This window comes from Thamnophis elegans, chromosome 14, assembly GCF_009769535.1.
Source record: "Thamnophis elegans isolate rThaEle1 chromosome 14, rThaEle1.pri, whole genome shotgun sequence".
NCBI lineage: Eukaryota > Metazoa > Chordata > Lepidosauria > Squamata > Colubridae > Thamnophis > Thamnophis elegans.
This window is the reverse complement of record NC_045554.1, coordinates 22,536,431-22,554,599: the sequence shown is the minus strand read 5'-3', so window position 1 is coordinate 22,554,599 and position 18,169 is coordinate 22,536,431. Positions and strand designations below refer to the sequence as shown.

The 18,169-nt window shown below is 44.6% G+C and overlaps 1 protein-coding gene across 1 annotated transcript in view; it reads right to left on the bottom strand.

The window, feature by feature from the left end:
* CNOT1 (CCR4-NOT transcription complex subunit 1) overlaps positions 1-18,169 on the bottom strand; it is a 138,214-nt gene that overhangs the window by 63,544 nt on the left and 56,501 nt on the right. The window contains 8 exon segments of the mRNA XM_032230846.1: positions 24-134; positions 272-388; positions 1,007-1,186; positions 1,846-1,986; positions 2,968-3,198; positions 4,050-4,128; positions 13,389-13,675; positions 17,537-17,661. Coding sequence (XP_032086737.1) covers positions 24-134; positions 272-388; positions 1,007-1,186; positions 1,846-1,986; positions 2,968-3,198; positions 4,050-4,128; positions 13,389-13,675; positions 17,537-17,661 — 1,271 coding nt within the window.

The window sequence follows — 18,169 nt, the reverse complement described above, 5'->3', positions numbered from 1 at the left end:
AGTACTCTGTGCTTTAGACTTACCACACTTCTTACACTGGATTCCAATACTTTAGCAACAAATGGCACAACATACAGCAATTCCTGCTGTCCTTTTACATAAGCTTCTAGCAGCAAAGATTTGACATCCAAGTCCTAAAATAAACAAATGATGAAGACAATGTCAGAAGCTAAATTGGTTTCTTTTACATATTTCATTTATTCTTTATATGTGCTGTGTTTGTAGGTCAATGCAGAAGCCAGGGAACAAGAAAATATGCAAGGATCCTCACCGTGTGCAAGATGGGCTTATTCTTTGCCAGTGTTATCATCCCCAGCCAGTGACCCAGGTTCTTCAGCAACGAACGGTCTGAGAAGTTGGCAGCAGCTTTATCCGATGTAAGCAACACCTACGTTTTTTCCAACATAAGAGAGAGCTTTTGTCAACAAGGAGTGTAAATATGACATGATAGCAAAACTCTTCTGGGAATGCCCAAGCTATTCAGCATACTGTCTGATAAAGATTACAGCCTCAGCTCACTTCTTTGACACACGGGGGCCACTCTACTATGTTCTGCCATTCTGTGGCTTCTTGACCTGCGAATACATTACTCATAAGGACAATATCTGGGATTCCCATTTAACAAAAACATTCTGCACTTCATGTGATTGACACAATGGAAGGCCTTTGTTAATTAATGGAGCATAAATTGACTTCTTTGGTTTTCTCCATTTTCCAGTGTATATTATAAATAATGCCTTGTATGTCTTGCCATTTTCTAAAGCCATCTTGAACATCTGAGATCTGTTTTTCTTTTTGTGTAGGCCTCTAATTTGCATTGGATGGAGCTGATAACACCTTATTATAAACAGAAAAATAATGAAGGAGGGAGGAGTTATGTATGTTACATTACATAATCATGAGGAGTGGTTTGTTCACTTTAAATTAATGCACTCCATATCTGTTACACAATTGATCTACTCTTGCAAAGTGCAAGGATGAAAATATGACTGTGTATGGCACCCACCTTGATATTTCTGTATGTTTCATTCAAAACCATTTTATTAAATTCTGGATTTTTAAGAGTGTCAAGGAAATTTGAATAAAGACTATGGAAGTTTGGCTCAATGCTAACTCTCTTCATCACGAGATATTGTGAAACCCAAGGCATGAATTCTTCTTTCACCGTTTCCTTCAGTTCCTCAACCTGGCTCCATAAACAAAAAAGGAACAGAAAGGGATTAATGAAGTAATAGGACTGGAAATGATTCCGTAACTCATATAGATGAGGGATTATAAAGATCTGAAATAAAACAATAACTCCTGAAAATTTTAAGTTGCCAAAATGTGTATTCTGTTTTGAATAAATTGCTCAAATACAAATTATACTAAGGTATTTAAATTCTGCAAGTTTTCTTTTGAAAAACATTAAAATTTGTGGCACCTTGGTCTTTCCAAAAAGCCCCTTAGAACAATTGTGTTACTAAACACATATTTGCTTATGCACACCGATAGAATGAAGGTTTACAGAACAATAACTTTAAAAACTCATCAATTGCAAATAAAATTGTTTTACAGGAAGCTGGCCTAAGATAACCTTTAACATCTTAAAATATATGGATATGTGGGAAAATAACAAGTGCAATGTTGAAGAAGTTCCAGATTTACATTTCAAAGACTGCTACATCAATATAACCATATTTAAACATTCCCAGGAAGAAACAGAAGAATGGTGGGAAAAGAAAGCCTTCACGTATGCAAACAATATCAGGTCAGTTAGTCACTCCTTTTTTTGTATGTGACTATAACACAGGAAGTCTCTCTATACTCCCCTCCAAATCAGAGTTAAATTTGTACAATATTTACCTTCTGAGTCATGTTGGATTGAGACAAATTATTAAAGATAAAAGCAATCTTTTCTTGAACATTTTCAGGAGGTTCTACAATCCTCTCTGTTTGATCAGTGGCTACTAGCAGAGTATCAATGTTGGTTGTATTAATAGAAGGCTGCAAAAGACAAATCACATGAGTTAATGAATATGAGTTAATTTAATTAGGAATGCATTCACAGGCATTCTTAGATAACAGGAAGTCCCAAAAATGATACGATCCAGAGAGGCCTTGATGCCACACTCTACCGTGGCGAACAGAAACTAAAATCCTCCCTTGGAGAACCAACAATAAATGAAGTTTGCTAGATTCATGCAATGTAGCTGTTTAAGAGAAGCCTTTCTACATCCCAATGAAAGCAATAATCAAGAAGTCCAGTCAGATCTTCCTTGGCTTAACTGCTGTTATCTCTGGTTGTGCACAAAGACATGGAATGAGCTGATCATGGGAATCAATTCCTCTCATGGCCAGATTCCCTGGGAAGGGGGGGGGGAGACAACATGACAGAGGGACACTTTAACCTGAAGAATTTCCATCCTTGTTTTAAAGCAAGACAACTGATAAGATATTTGAAGAGCTGCAAAGCAAAAAGGCAGGCAGAGAGCAGAATGTAGGCAATAATTGGTATAAGTAATACAATTGAGTTAATTATATACAGGGAGTCCTTAACTTACAACCACAACTGAGACCACTTTCTGCTGCAAGGTAGCTATTAAGTGAATCACATCTGATTTTATGACTTATTTTGCCTTGATTGTTAAGCAAATCATTGCAGTTGTTAAGTGAATCACTAAGATCATTAAACGAATTCAGCTTTCCCCATTGCCTTTGTCCGTCAGAAGCCAGCTGGGAAAGTTGCAAAAGGAAGTCACATTTGGATTGTGTGACATGGGCATGCTGTCACGGTGGTAAGGACTGATTATAAATGGAGGACTACCTGAAAGGCATTAAATACAGCAAAGCAACTTGGCTGTTTGACTATGTCATTATTTAAGGACCAAAGGTTTCGGTTTCAAATGACAAATTAAACAATTACATTCATTCATCCCAAACCTCCTTCATGTGCTTCCTGCAAGATGCATGGAAGCAAAGACTTACTGGCACATCTTTCTTGAAGCTGACTCGACCCACAGGCGCAATGGCTGTCTTTGCCACAGTGCTGGTGGTGGTGGCGGTGGTGACTACAGTGCTAACCTGGCCGGCGAGAGGCGTCTTTGCTGGGGCCTGGGCCTGAGCCTGGGCCTGGGCCAGGGCAATACTTCCAGGGGTGGTGATGGACCCCTGCATCTTCACAGGAGGATCTCTTGATTGCTGTCCATATTCAATGTACTTCAACAGACAAGGAAAGGTTGTTAAAATTCATAAACAACAATCCTTAATCCTAGAAGCCCTTGCAAAAATTTCTAATCTTGATACGTGACTAAATAAAATAGTTATTTTATTTCACGCATAACATCTACAGAGATCATGCAATCACTGATATACAAATTTGGTTTAAATGAAGTTTCAGCAAATACATAAATTTGTCTCAAACTACCAGCAGGAATATTGAAGTTTGCAAATACTAGAGGGAAGTTCTTGCATATTTCAAGAAAGCAAACAAAGAATCCAGGGGAAAAGCATTCTAAATCAAACAGCCTTGGAAAAAAAACCCCAAAGGTTTCTGTAATAACTTAAGAAGCCAACTTCCATTTTGAACAAATAATGAGTACAGAAATTCTGAAGTAATAGAATAATCTTTATAGTTGACCATATGTTTTTAATCCCAGGTAAAAAAGTACAATAAGACTACTTCATACAGAAACCCTTCCAACTGGCATAAGATTAATGCAGAGGTCCTAAACCTTTTGGGTTTGTAGTATTACAAGACCATCAAAAACTTAACTCCCCTGTTCTTCTTCTGGGCAACAGGCATTTGTTCCACCCCTTTCATAATTCTTTATAAAACATCTGGCAAAAATTAGAAGGAGTTCAAGTAACTATAATATACTGAGAGTTAAAGCTACAGCAATTTTCCATGCAGAAACTTGTTTTCCTTCCCTTAAATGATGAGAGATTGTTGCAAAGAATTTTTATAATTCCTTACATGCCTCTTTGTGTTACTGAACACAAGCATAATTTGTTTCATATTGCTTTACTCCCCTTATTGATTTACTTTCCATAAATTTGTTAATACACACCTCCTGCAGGTGATGAGGGAACTGTATAAAGTGACTAATAGAAGCCAGGTGCTGACAATACTGAGGGTAGTCCTTCAATCTGTCAATAAAATTAGCTATTAGTAGTAGGAAATAAACAGTCTGAGCCACAACTATTAACACAATATAGAAACCGTTAATATTTGCAAAAACAGCCATGCCATTGCCTCATGAATGTTTTGCTTCTGATCAGCAATTAAAAATAAGCCGAGAGGGAAAGTCAAGGAGGGAAGTGACAAAAGCAGTATTGTAGCATTGCGACACAAGGTCTCCACCTTCGGTATATGCACCCTGATGTCCTATACATAAAGTCACATGACTGTGCAATAGTTAAACTCTGCTTTGATCATTTTGATGAAAGCATCAGATCCTGCAGACACCTTTGCCAACAATTACTTTAAAAAGACTGAGCTAATAGTTGTGACTACATGTTGCTAAGAAATAACCTATTGCAAACAAGCCAATTTATCAGGCAAAGGTTCATTTTTATAGCAAGGAAAATACAGCCACAGTAACAGATTTTCATATGTGACTGGAATCTTCAGCAAAGACCAACTCTGCAGAGATCATTTCCCCAAGAACTCTTATGGACAGAATATTTCTTTTCATTTCAATATAACCAACAGTAAAATAATCCCGTGCTGTGGAGTGTCCAAGCCATACTGACCTTATAAATAGATAACTTTGGCATTCTTTTACTATGAGCACACTGGCCCACATTAAAAATGAAATTCTGTTGCCTGCTCTTAAAGGAAAGTATATATCTACTCACATATACACATGCTATATACATATATACCTGCACCACACATGCACACACACACACACCACATCCATTTTGAATACAAAGCTCACAAGATTAATGTTAAGTTTAATGGAACAAAACTGTAACTGAATCTAGATGTTCTGCTTCCTCTCAGACGGTAACAAGGAAAACGGGTTGTGAAGAGGTGTAGTGTCCCAGAAAATCCTGCGGATTCTGCTCAAACAATGTTTATATGCTATGGCCTGGACAGAAGGAAGTGAACTACCAATTATCTTTTCTGCCATCCTCACCACTCTCCACCCTGCCTTCAATAATGCTTCCAAACCAGACAATAATGCAACATGACAGGATGCTCTCGATCGTTCCTATATAGAAAGTGGTAAGGACAGAGGAAGATGTTGTCTTATGCAATGCAGAAAATGCAGGCGCTGCTGTGCCTGCTTCACCAATATCTCACTGTCAAGCTAGTCTACTCTTGATGCTGTTAACCACCTCCACAGCTGAACCATTAATACATAGAGGTGTGTGGCTGTGGCTGTGCCTGCTTTTTCTGAAATTGATAATGATCTCTTTAGTTTTTTCTATGTTTTTTCTATGAGATGTTTTTGCTACACTAGTCCACTAAACCTTCTACCTCCTTGCCTGTTTGTCATCTTGAATAAGGCCCACTACTGTCATATCACCCGCAAACTTCACAATATGGTTGGCGCTAAACCTAGCACAACAGTCATGGGTCAATAAGATGAACAACAGCGGACTTAGCACACAGCCCTAGGAGACCTGTGTTGAAGAAAATGGTGTTAGAAATATTAGTCCCAACTCGCACATACTGGGATATATCAATAAGAAAATCAAGAATCCAGTTGCACAAAGGAGTATTAAAGCCTAAAAGGCTCAGTTTGTTTACAAGATGCTGAGAGATGATTGTTCTATATGCGCTGCAGGAGAATCCAAGGAATGTGTTAATTTCGGTCTGCTTGCCCAGAGACTGAATTGAAGAATTCTTGACCACGCCTCCTCCACTTGGCAGCTCAGTTTTTCAATGAAGACATGGCAGGTCCGAGAGATAAAACCACATAAGTTGAATTCTGGAACATCGGCACCTAGTTCTAGTAGAGAACATGGAACGAGCTGGTCTTCGGGTGGGGTCTTTCTCCTGTGCACTACTTGAAGAATCCAAGGAATGGGATATGCCCAAGCATAATGTCCTAAGGGCGGGATGTAGACCGGTCCAGGGTCCCAGAGTCCGAGTGAACCGCCTGTAATACCTGCTTTCCAAAAGAAGCATCAGCTGAAGCTGGGTCAAGCCACGGTTGTAGCTACACTCCTGGTGGAGTGAGCCGCAATGCGGCGTGACAAAGGTCTGGCTTGGATCTTGTATGCTTTGGATATACAGGCCTTTAATTACTGACCTATGGTGGAAGAAGACACCTTCTGACCTATAGAGCCTGGCTGGAAAGCACTGAGTAAGGAGTCAGTCTTTCTGAAGGATGCTGTGTGCTTGACGTACTGCCGTAGGGGCCTCCGAACATCGAGGTGATGCCATTTCTGCTCGAGTGGATGTATTAGATGAGGACAGAAGTCAGGAAGTACAATTTCTTGGGCTCTATGAAACCACAAATTGACCTTTGTCAAGAAGGAAGTATCAAGTCATAGGACCACTCTGTCAGGGTGGAAAATGCAGAGGTCATCGCAGACCAAAAGGGCCGCCAGTTCAGAGATCCTTCTGGCCAAAGAAATGGCCACGAGAAAAACCACTTTAAAAGTCAGAAAGCAACTTTGATGGTACATATGGGCTTAAACAGAGCCAATGTAAGGGCCTAAAGAATGAAAGACAGGTCCCAAGACAGATAACAATGCACCACAGGTGGCCTAAGATTTGAAGCTACCCTCAAAAAGGCCGTACCCTAGGATGATGAGCCAGGGTGTGACTGGTCTTACCCGGAAAAAAAGTCGAAAGCACCGCCAATTGCCTTCTCAGAGTGTTGATCACCAGTCCCCTGCCTAGTCTGTCTTGCAGTAACTCCAACACCTGCAGAATAGAAGCAGTCCTTGGAATGATTCTATGGGGACGGCACCATTTGCAGAAGGCAGACCATGCTGCGTTGTAAATACACATGGTAGAGGGCCGCCTGGATGGTCTGGATGACCTGTCTAGAAAAGTTGTCCCGTTTCAGGATATCCCCTTCAAGTGCCAGACGGCCAATTGAAGCCACTGTGGCTCCCGGTGGAGTAGGACCCCATGGCTGAGGGATATTCTGTCGTCCAGGATTCTCCAGGATCTGGCAATGGAGAGACTGACCAGGTTGGCGTAACAAGAGCGACATGGCCAGTGGGGGAAACGAGCAATACTTCTGCCCTCTCCACCAGTATCTTGCGAATCACCCTCCGGATTAGCGGGAGAGGTGGAAAAGCGTACAACAGCCCGAGGCCAGGGACCACGAAGGGCGTTGACCCCTTCCGCCCTGGGAGTTGAAGAACCGTGGTAAGTGGGCATTCTCTAAGGCTCGTTGCCTGTGCTGGGCATCTTTATTGGCCACAGCAGCCTTGGACTTAGCCTTAGATCTGCCGGCTGTGCCCCTTGTAGAGGGCCTTCCTACCCTGGCAAATGAGGTTGCCGGCAATGGTGGGCTTTCGGGAGAAACCTCTGCACCAGCCACGTGAGCAGTCATCCGATCTGCCATTGTTGTGAACTGATAGCCTCCCAGGGTGGTAGGGTAAATGCAAACCTGTAACCGACACCCTGTGATCCTAACTGCCAAGTTATAAAATGGCCACTCAGTGCGGTAACTCCGCTAGACAAGTCAGAGGTAGACACTGTGAGAAGATCGGCTGGAGAAAGATTGACTCTCAAGGCAAATGGAACCAACCGTAACGGAAAAACAAAGCGAGATCGCAACCACGCTGTCGTTCTTGTTGTTGCCTTGCTTGAAATGCACTTTGGGGAGACAAAATGGTGGCTGCAACATGTAATAGGTTGTTTGGCACCAAAAAAAAGCTGGGAAATTCAAATTACAGGAAGCAAGACACAGCTGCAGCAAGGCGCCACCAACGCAGACAGGTGACTCGAAGATGGCGCACCAAGCTTCAGAACACACCAAAAAAAAAAACACGACGCACACTTTAGAGCCAGGAAGGACCCGAGAACAGCGTACCGATCTCTCAGCACCCGGGAAAAACAATTAGCAGTGAACGGGCTAGCCCAAGCGATCAGACATTAGCGCCCTGGCTGCAAAATCTGTCTATCCGAACCTGGAAATGAAAACGTGGTGGCGGTCATTTCTGGCAGACTGGGGAAAACCAGCAGTCTCACTTCAGCACCCCACTAACATCAGACAACCAGGCTAAATAGATAACCAGTGCACTGCAAAAATAATCCAATTCTTTGAAATATTGCCAACTGAGCTGGAGAAAACTTGATTACATCTCTCGGACCAGTCATGCCTCCATTGAAAAACTGAGCTGCCAAGTAGAGGAGACGTGGTCAAGATTTCTTCAATTCAGTTTCTGGGCAAGCAGACCGAAACTAACCCATTCCTTGGATTCTCCAAGCAGCACAGGAGAATGAGTGTTTCTTTCCTCTAAGTGTGCCAAGCTCAGATGGAGAACAGAAGAAATAGCATGCTCTGTAGAGTGATTTGGAGGGTAAGCAAAGTGAAGCAAGTCAAATGCTGGAGGGAGACTGGATACAATCAGCCTTCCAAAACATTCCATTATGATGGATGTACCTTTTTTTTGGAGTATAAGACACCTTAGTTTTTGAGGAGGAAAATAAGAAAAAAAAATTCTGCCTGTCTACCAGGTATTCATCTGGCTAACGTCCTCAGCCTGGTCAGCTTCAGCACATTAGTTCACTGGTTATGAGCTGTAGTTGGGGGTGATAAGCAAGTTTCAAAAGCACAGCTGATCATCGCAGAAATGGTCTTTCTCCTGTGGGCTGCTTGGAAAATCCAAGCATGGGATATGGCAAAGCATAGATTCGTAAGGACGGAAGCTAGATTGGTCCAGGGTCTCAGAATTGGAAAGAACCCTCTGCAGCACATGTGACCCGAATGAATCCAGTTTATAATGCTTGATGAATTGCGATGGGAATGACCAGGTTGTTGCCCTGCAGATCTCTACAACAGAAGGTTGCGTTGCCCAGGCTGCAGTGGTAGCTGCACTCTTGGTGGAGTGAGCTGTGATACGCCAAGGCCTGACCTGGGCTATGCACACCTTCAACCAGCGCACCACTGTGTTAGGTGTTATCTTCTGACCCATAAATGCTGGCTGAAAGGAAACAAACAATGATTTGGTCTTGCTAAAGGATGCTGTTCACTTGACATACCTACAGAGGGCCCTCCATACATTGATGTGGTGCAACCTTTTCTCTTGTGGATGTGTGAGCCGCGGATAGAAATCCGGGAGAATAATCTCCTGGGCCCTGTGAAATCATGAGTTGACTTTGGACAAGAAGGAAGGGTCTAGCTATAACACAACTCTGTCAGCATGGGAGATGCAGAGATCGTTGCGCAATGAAAGGGCCACCGGCTCCGAAATCCCCCTGACCAAGGTGATAGCCATAAGGAAGGTGGTTTTAAGAGTTAACAGTCAAAGGCTCATGGTGCATAATGGCTTGGACGGTGTGGAGGTGAGAGCCTGTAGCATGATGGACAATTCCCAAGTAGGGAAACGATGCACCACGGGTGACCTGTGATTCGCTGCCTCTTTCAGGAAACTGTGCACCCGTGGGTGGTGAGTAAGGGTATGGCCCTCCCCGTTCGAAAGAACCATAGACAAGGCAGTCAGCTGACAACGCAGAGTGTCAAGACCCTGTCTAACCCATCCTGCAAAAATTCCAACACCTGTGGAACTGAAGCAGGCCTGGGAACATGTCCAGAGAGGCACTATCTGCAAAATGCAGTCCAGGTGGCATTGTATATGCGTGTTGTGGAAGGTCTTCTGGCCGCCTGAATCGTGTGGATGACTCTCCTGGAGAAGTTGTCCCGCACTACAATATCCTTTTCAAGTACCAGACGGCAAGTTGCAGTCACTGGGGTTCCAGATGGAGTAGGGCCCTCTGGCTGAGGGATATCCTGTCCTCCGGAATTCTCCAGGGCCTGGTGATTGAGAGATTGACCAGGTTGGCATACCAGGGGCGTCTGGGCCAGTGGGGAGAGACAAACAGGACCTCCGACCTCTCCGCAAGCACCTTCTGAATGACCCTCGGGATGAGAGGCAGAGGTGGGAAGGCGTACAGCAAGCCCTGTAGCCAGGGACTGCAAAGAGTGTTGACGCCTTCTGCCCCCAGTATGGGAAACCTGTCGAAAAGTCTTGGTAGGTGAGTGTTGTTGGGATGGTTAAACAGGTCCATGGTTGGCTGGCCAAACCTGTGAGACAGGTCCTAGAACAGATCCGGATGAAGATGCCATTCCGCGTGGTCCATTGTGGCCCTGCTCAGCCAATCCGCTTGCATGTTTGCAGTCGCGGAGATGTGCTCTGCTTTGATCGATAGAATGTGCGACTCCGCCCAGAGATGCAGTATCTCCGCCTCCTGCCTGAGGGACCTGGAGTGAGTTCCCCCCTGGTGATTGATATGAGTCTTTATGGCCACGTTGTTGGTGACGATCAGGACGTGGCGCCCCATCACTAGGTCCTGAAAGTTCTGAAGGGCGAGGCAGATGGCCAGGAGCTCTAGCCAGTTTATGTTGTTCGGCAACTCCTCTGGGCTCCAGCACCCCTGAGCTAACAGAGATTGGGCATGGGCTCCCTACCCAAATAGACTGGCATCGGAGGTTACTGAAAGGACCGCTGTCTCACTGACCTCTGTGACTGCAGATGACTTACCAGCGATCGAATGCTGGAGTACCACTCCTGGGAAAGGTAGACCTCATAGACTTCGGAACTGATCACAGCCCCAAGGTGTAGTAGTAGACTGGTGGATGGCTGCAGATGACTCTTTTGTAGATTCACAGAGAACCTGTGTTGCTGGAGGACCTGTATTGTGGTGTGAAGGTCTCGACTTCCCTACGTGGGGGACGACTGTACTAATATGTCGTCAAGGTAACACTGTATCCTGATTGGCAACGACCATAGATATGCCACAACAGCTGCCAACAGCTTCGTGAAAGTCCTGGGGGCGATGACAGGCCAAATGGCAGAGCCCTGTACTGATAATGGCGCCCTGCAAAGTGGAATCTCAGAAACCTTCTATGCGACTGATGGATGGGCACATGGAGATAAGCCTCCTTGATGACTACGGAAGTCTTCCAATCTCCCTGATGGATGCAGCCCAGGATTGGAGGAACTACATCTTGAAGTGCTTGTACGCCAAGTGCACATTGAGCTTTTCAAAATCTAAACTGACTCTCCACCCGCCCAAGCTCTTCAGGATGAAAAATAGGATTGAGAAAAACCCCAATCCCTCTTGCCCCGATGGAACTGGTTCGATAGCGAGAATGTCCAACTGGTGTTGGATCTTGGTATCTATGACACCGTTCTTGACCTGGTACCTGGGTATCTGATGAAATGTCTCGGGGGAGTGGTGAGACATTCTAGAGTAAGGCCCAGCCTTACTGTCTGCAACACCCAAGCGTCCATGGTGGTCACCTCCCATTGGCTCCTGAAATGCCTTAACTCAGTGGTCCCCAACCTTTTTATCACCGCGGACCAGTCAGCCTTTGATAATTTTACCGTGGCCCGCTGAGCGCGCGCAGGGGTGGGGAGGCGTTGTTCGCGACGACACATTGTCGCAGGTACACGTCAGCTTTGGGCCACACGTGCGTACCTGCGCGGGGCTCTCTTCCCTGGAGCCTTTGCGCACGGCCCAGGAGCTTTTGCGCACAGCCCAGGAGCCTTTGCGCTGCAGCGATCATGTCCCCCGGCCGCTGCAGCGATCATGGCCCCCGGCCGCTGCAGCGATCATGGCCCCTGGCCGCTGTGCGGCCCGGTGCCAGGTACTCCACGGCCCGGCACCGGTCCGCGGACCGGGGGTTGGGGACCACTGCCTTAACTGATTGCCAATGGGACGAACTGATTGGGAGTAACTTATATCTGCGAAAGGGCCGGTTGCCAGACCCTCAAAATGGCCACCTAGCCTGAGGCTGTTGTTGTTCCCTGTCCCTATCACAAAATCTCAACCTGTCCTGGAATCTGTTGGGGGCTTGGGGGATATGACTGGTGATACTGGGGTGTATATGGGAAGCATTGAACCCCTTGTCTGCCAAAAGGACTGATGCCGAAAATAGAGTTGGGCCCTACGGTCTGTGTGAGAAAGAAAGTACCTTGCGCTTGTCCCTAGTCTCCTCTAGTGCTTCTCCAAACAGTGTGCCACCCTTGAAGGGCGCAGAGGCCACATGTCACTTAGAATGCATGTCCGCCTGCCAGGGGTGGAGCCACAGGAGACGATGAGACAAATTAAATGCTATTGCCCTAGAAATAAACTTAGCTGCATTGAGAGTAGCGTCAGATGAGAACGCCACAGCTGCCACCAAGTTGTTTATATCTTGGTGCAGATGGAGATTCTCAGGAGATATTCTGGCCTGCAATTGTCTGAGTCAAAGTAGGGGAGTCTTATTAAAAAAGGACGCTGCTGTAGCACTCAAAGCACCCAGGCAGCCACCTGATGCATCTTGTGAAGCATCATCTCTGCTTTGCGATCCTCCGATACATCTGATGGAACAATGGCCAATGAGGCCAGGGTACTGGGAGATTTACAGGTGAGATCTGAAGGACACCCTCCAAGTCTGGTCTGGAACTATAAAGTTTCTGATCATTACTGCTTGGAGGAATAGAACGCAGCTGGGCCCACTGTTTGTGAAAACATCCAGGAAGAGTTTGGCAGATGGTATGATCTCCTGTTCCAGAAATTGTTCCGTTAAGAGGTGTTCCATAGGATCCAACCCCATCGAGGTCCCAGCTGGGGTGGCAGAATCCCGCATACTGGCTGTGGTCTTAGCTTTGTATAAAAGAGATTTAAACGAAGTGGGCTGGGGAGGGCAAAAACAAGCAAAGAATGGCCTGTTTTTGTCCCCACCCCCAGCTTCCAGGAGCACTCTACAAAGCTTGGCATACCCCCCCCCCCACTTTTTTTTTGTTGCAAAAAACGAGGCATGCAGACGGTTTGGGAGGCCTGCAGAGTGCAAAAACATTACTCCGGTGCATCTTATAGTCTGAAAAATATGGTAAATGCACATGTGAACTGTATGTACTGGTATACTCTATCATTCAACCATTCAAAGGGAGCAGTATGTAGAACAGAGAATTATCATTAGTCATCATTTTAGCAAAGATTGAAAATCCTACAGCCAGGATCTTCAAATCAAATCTTGTACCTATGTCTGGGTTAGAAACATTACCTTCGTTCTAAAATGTGAAATCTTTTTATTAATCTAAATGTCTATTGGATGTATATATTTGTTATAGAATTCATCTAACAATCGCAATATGAAGTTTATTTTAAATATTCAATATATCACCAATTTTGTAAATCTAAATATACTGCTAAAGGGGATCTATATAAAGATTCCCTCAAACATTTCTGAAAAAAATTAACAAAGAAATAAAAAGATACCCACCTATTTTTAAATCTATCTAGTGCAGCAATTCCAAAATAGTACATTTTGGATGTAAAAGGCTTTCGTAAGGCTTCAAGCACGTAGCGCAGGGCCAGGCCCAGGGCCATATAGGTTACCAATCCCTTCTCAATTATCCCACCAAAGAGGCAGGCTGTTATGTGGAGCTCTTTATCAGGATATTGTGGGAAAAATCGATATTCTTCAAATAAATTCCTCAGCATACAGTTAAATACTTCTCGCTCCCGTTTAATGTTAGAGTCCTTAAATCTCTGTAGCATTTCTAACACCTGTAAGAAAATCAGAATGTTATAAAGAAAATTCATTTGTGCAGAGCCCTACATAAAATGTAAAGTTTTTTTAGTTAATCCAGCTAAAGTTTGGCTAGAGCTCACTGTAAACAAACTCATAAACATAACTTTCATTTGTTAAGCTTGTTATCACAAGATTTTAAAAATAATTATTACATTCTTTTAAGGAAGAAAAGGTCAAGCTTGCCACAAGTTGACCTTGACTCCTGATGAGTTCATGGAACATTCAGTTAAAATTCAGTTATCTGACCATCTTTGTTTTTTCAAGACAACCCAGGTCAGCGGCCATCTGCTATGATATATTACAGTTATGTTTCTTAATACTGATGAATCACAAAATGAGTGTATTTTAAAGGGACTATAAAATGATTCAACTGATACTTTTAAGCCTTCCTGACATTTAAAGATGGAAAAATTCGGTGTCAGCCTCTATATCCTTGCTTGCTATCAGCTGCCATAGTAATGGGGAGGGAGGGGGTTTCAGTATTTGGGAGGGGAATTGTGCTGGAGGAGATATCTCAGGACGAGGAGGGAGTTTTGTTCTCACCATCTTCTGTGCATGCTGAATGGTCTTGTTTAGGCCTGGTCAAGGTCAACCGTCTCTGCATACCAGATGGATGAGGCCATCTGAAGATGCACCCCACATTACACCATTGGGGGCTGGAGATTGGACATATAGCTTGGGGTTGTTGGGGAGGTATTTGGGTAAACTTTTGATATGTACAATTCACGCCTTTAGCCCCAGAACTTGCTTTACTTTCGTTGTATTCACTTCAAATTCAGTAAAAGTACCTTTTCTCTAAAACCATGGAGTTGGGGATTTCCTCTCTTGAATTTTGAAGGAGGCACATCTGACTTTAAGCATGATCTCTTTGCAGCCATCCCGGAGTTAAACCTACCGAGGGGGTTGCACAAATCATGTCTAACCAATGCAGAGATCAGGAGGACCTGGGTGCTGCTGGATTCTCTCCTCCCCTGGCTCATCCTGACTGGGAAGAAATGGAGTGGATGGCTGAACTGAAACTTGAGGTCCGGCCCAGATGGTCATTGGGAGTGGGATGGATGGATGTTCCAGAGGATATTCCCACAGGACTTACAACCACCCGAAGCCAGCGGGTACAGGCTGTCTGGCAGGAAGTCGACAAAAAGGACCTTCTGCTGACACAAGCTTTATTCTTCTTGCACAAAGCCCTTGAAAGTCGGAGAATGCATGAAAGGTACACCTTACCGGAGTGTGGAGGGGCTGAGCAGGCGGGGAGGAGGGGGAGACAAAGCCCCAGCCAACCCAGAATCAGCCCTGGGAGCTCAACCAGGACCAATGCAGGAGGCCGGAGCTCTAGCAACAACAGTGGCCCAGCCATCCCCCCCCCTCCCCAGGGGGGTTAGCTCCATGAAGGCTCCGAATTCCAAAGATTCCTCCGCTAGGAGTGAAATATGGAGGGGATCCTAAAGTGCTGGGATTTTTCTTAGCTCAAGTTTGGAACTACATGCAAGAGTATCAGAAGGATTTTGCATCAGAAGCCGCAAAAGTGAAATGTGTTACCATGGTGTTGGAGGGTGCCGCAGTTGAGTGGATGGTCACCCTTCACAATGATTACCCAAAGCTGAGAGTTTACGATAGTTTTATTACAGCTCTGAGAGCACGCTTTGAAGACCCCCTTGCTGATCAGAAGGCAAGGACCAGGATGAAATCCTTAGCCCAGGATCGGAAATCAGTGGCAGGATACACTCAGGAGTTTTGCGAGCTGGCTGTATACATGCGGGGATGGTCGCAGAAGGTCCTGATGGAGAGTTACAAAGATAGTCTTTAACGATGACGTCTACCAGCTCTGTGTTAACTGAGGGGCTCCCTGAGACTTTCAGCGCTGGTATGTGTTGGCTGCGGATGTGGAAATTGATCTGGCCAGAAACCAACACTGTGTGTGTGTGGGGTGGGGGGTAGCAGTTAGAGCAAAAACCCCTCCTCTGCTTCGAGAGAGGCTCCTAGAGCGACAAAGGGAGAGCCAGCAACCAAGCCCAGGTCGACGGCATGTTTCAGATGTGGGAAGGAAGGACACCAGGTTGCCAATTGCTAGGCTAAGCCTGGCCATAAACTGACCTCAGCTGGAGGGAAAAAGGGGGAGAAGCAGCCAGTAAAACATCACAAAACAGCTACAAAAGATGTGGAAGTTGTTGAGTTCGCTCCTCCAGACCTGGAGCAGTTGGGAACTCCAGCCACCCCAGGAGAAAGCGAAACCGACTCCAATGACGACCTCCTGATACGTCTGCATGTGCAACTGGTGCACAAGGGAAGATACTGGCCCTTTTAGACTCTGGTTGTACCAGATGTGTTATTAGCCCAGAGGTGGTGGAGAAAATGGAGCTAAGACTGAGAACAATGAAAGTACCCATTGCTTTTTGCCAGCTGGATGGGTCAGTAGCTGCCGGGGGGGGGGGGGGATTTTGTGATTGAACCAGTGGAGAAATGGATGGGAGACCATCGAGAGATTTTAAGTTTCATCATCATACGTGGGATGAAACGGCCCCTCACACTTGGATTACCCTGGCTACGAAAGTGGAACCCTGAGGTGAATTGGAGGAAGGGACTGCTACACATCCATTCCATCCAGCAGGGAAAGGTGGCCAAAGCTACGAAGTAACTGGCAGCAGTCACAAGCAAGAGAAGTGAGCAGGAGGAGAAAATCCCCGAGGAATATTGGGAGCTCAGGGAGGCATTTAGCAAAAGGGCTTCTGATAAAGTCCCACCCCATCGCCCTACGGACTGCAGTATAGAAATCCTCCCTGGGGTGAAATATTCTGACACTTCTGCCTTAAGTAGATTAAGTAGGCATGCAAAGGAAAAAAATATTCCAGACTGGAATGTATCCTTAAAATTGGGTTCAGTTAAAGCCTGAATTGTTTTCAAAAATACCACTGTAGGTTTACTTGCTAAGACACTCTTATTATCTAGCATATAATAAGGGATACTTAATAAAATGCATCAGCAATGAGATTTACTAATAGTTTAATGTTTAAAATATAGGTAGTCCTCACTCACCAACTACAATTTGAACCAACTCTTTTGGTAAGCGGTACAGTCATTAAGTACAAATCAAGTGACCATACCAATTTATGACATTAGTGGTCATTAAGTGAATAACCACTAGTCGGTAAAAGTGATGTGATGTAACCATCTCTTGGACTTTCTGTTTCTATAGCAATAGCAGTAGACTTATATACCGCTTCATAGGGCTTTCAGCCCTCTCTAAGCGGTTTACAGAGAGTCAGCATATTGCCCCCAACAATCTGGGTCCTCATTTTACCCACCTCGGAAGGATGGAAGGCTGAGTCAACCCTGAGCCGGTGAGATTTGAACCGCTGAACTGCTGATCTAGCAGTAGCCTGCAGTGCTGCATTTAACCACTGCACCACCTTGGCCTTCCCATGGATTTTGCTTATATAGTCAGCTTTGAAAGTCAGAAATGGTGATCACATTGCAGGATACTGCAGCCATAGTAAATGAACATGTTGCTAAGTACTGAAATTGTGATCACATGACTGTGGGGATGCCACAATGGCTGCAACTAAGAGAACCATTTGTAAGTCTCATTTTTCACTGCTGTTGCAAGGTTGAAAGGCCTCTGAATAAGTGGTCGGTAAGTGAGAACTACCTGCAGCAATTTTGTTTTGCATACAGCATGTACTGAAAATGCAAAGGGTCGCTGTAACTCTACAAAAGCATTATTTCAAAACTTTCAATATTTATTATCTTGCAACCCAACAGAAAGTACCATTGTCAGCACCTGCCATGCCAGGAGTTTGATAATACTTGAAATAAAAGCATTTGCTCTCCAAACTCACCTCATCTACAGACATGGTGGGATGGGGTGGGTGATTATAAATACGCTGAAAATAGCTGTTGGCTTCATCATCAATCTCTTTGCTAAAGTGCTGATTAGCCTCTGGCCATACCTGAGATAAGTCAGCTGTTGGAAAAAGGCATGTACAAATTAAGATCATGAAATGCTGGAAAATGCATTAATTTTATGGCACCAAGTTAACAGAAGCCACCATACAGTGTTTCAACTGCCTGTACCAGTCAGGGAAGTCATTGGCACACAGCACACTGATTAGCAGAGGCTGAAAGGTGGTCATGATCCAAAAAAGCAAACATATCTCAGATGAGGATGCTCTACGTCAGAGAGGAGATTTGGGAAGAGGTTGACAGCACAACCTTGGCACAAAATATAAAGTAGAACACAACTTAATAATTGTGGGGGAGTTAAGTACCTAGGTCACATCATTAGTGCTAGGTTGTCATCATCATTGGTAGACTAGCTCTGACTATGTGACCTAGTTTATATAATGAAATGTCTGCAAGAAACAAACCGAGCTCAAAAAATACAAAAGCTAAAGATGTTTGGAACAAAGTACTCTCGATTTAACAGAACAAAAAATAAATTATTCAGTAACAGCCACAACCATTGAGAGAAA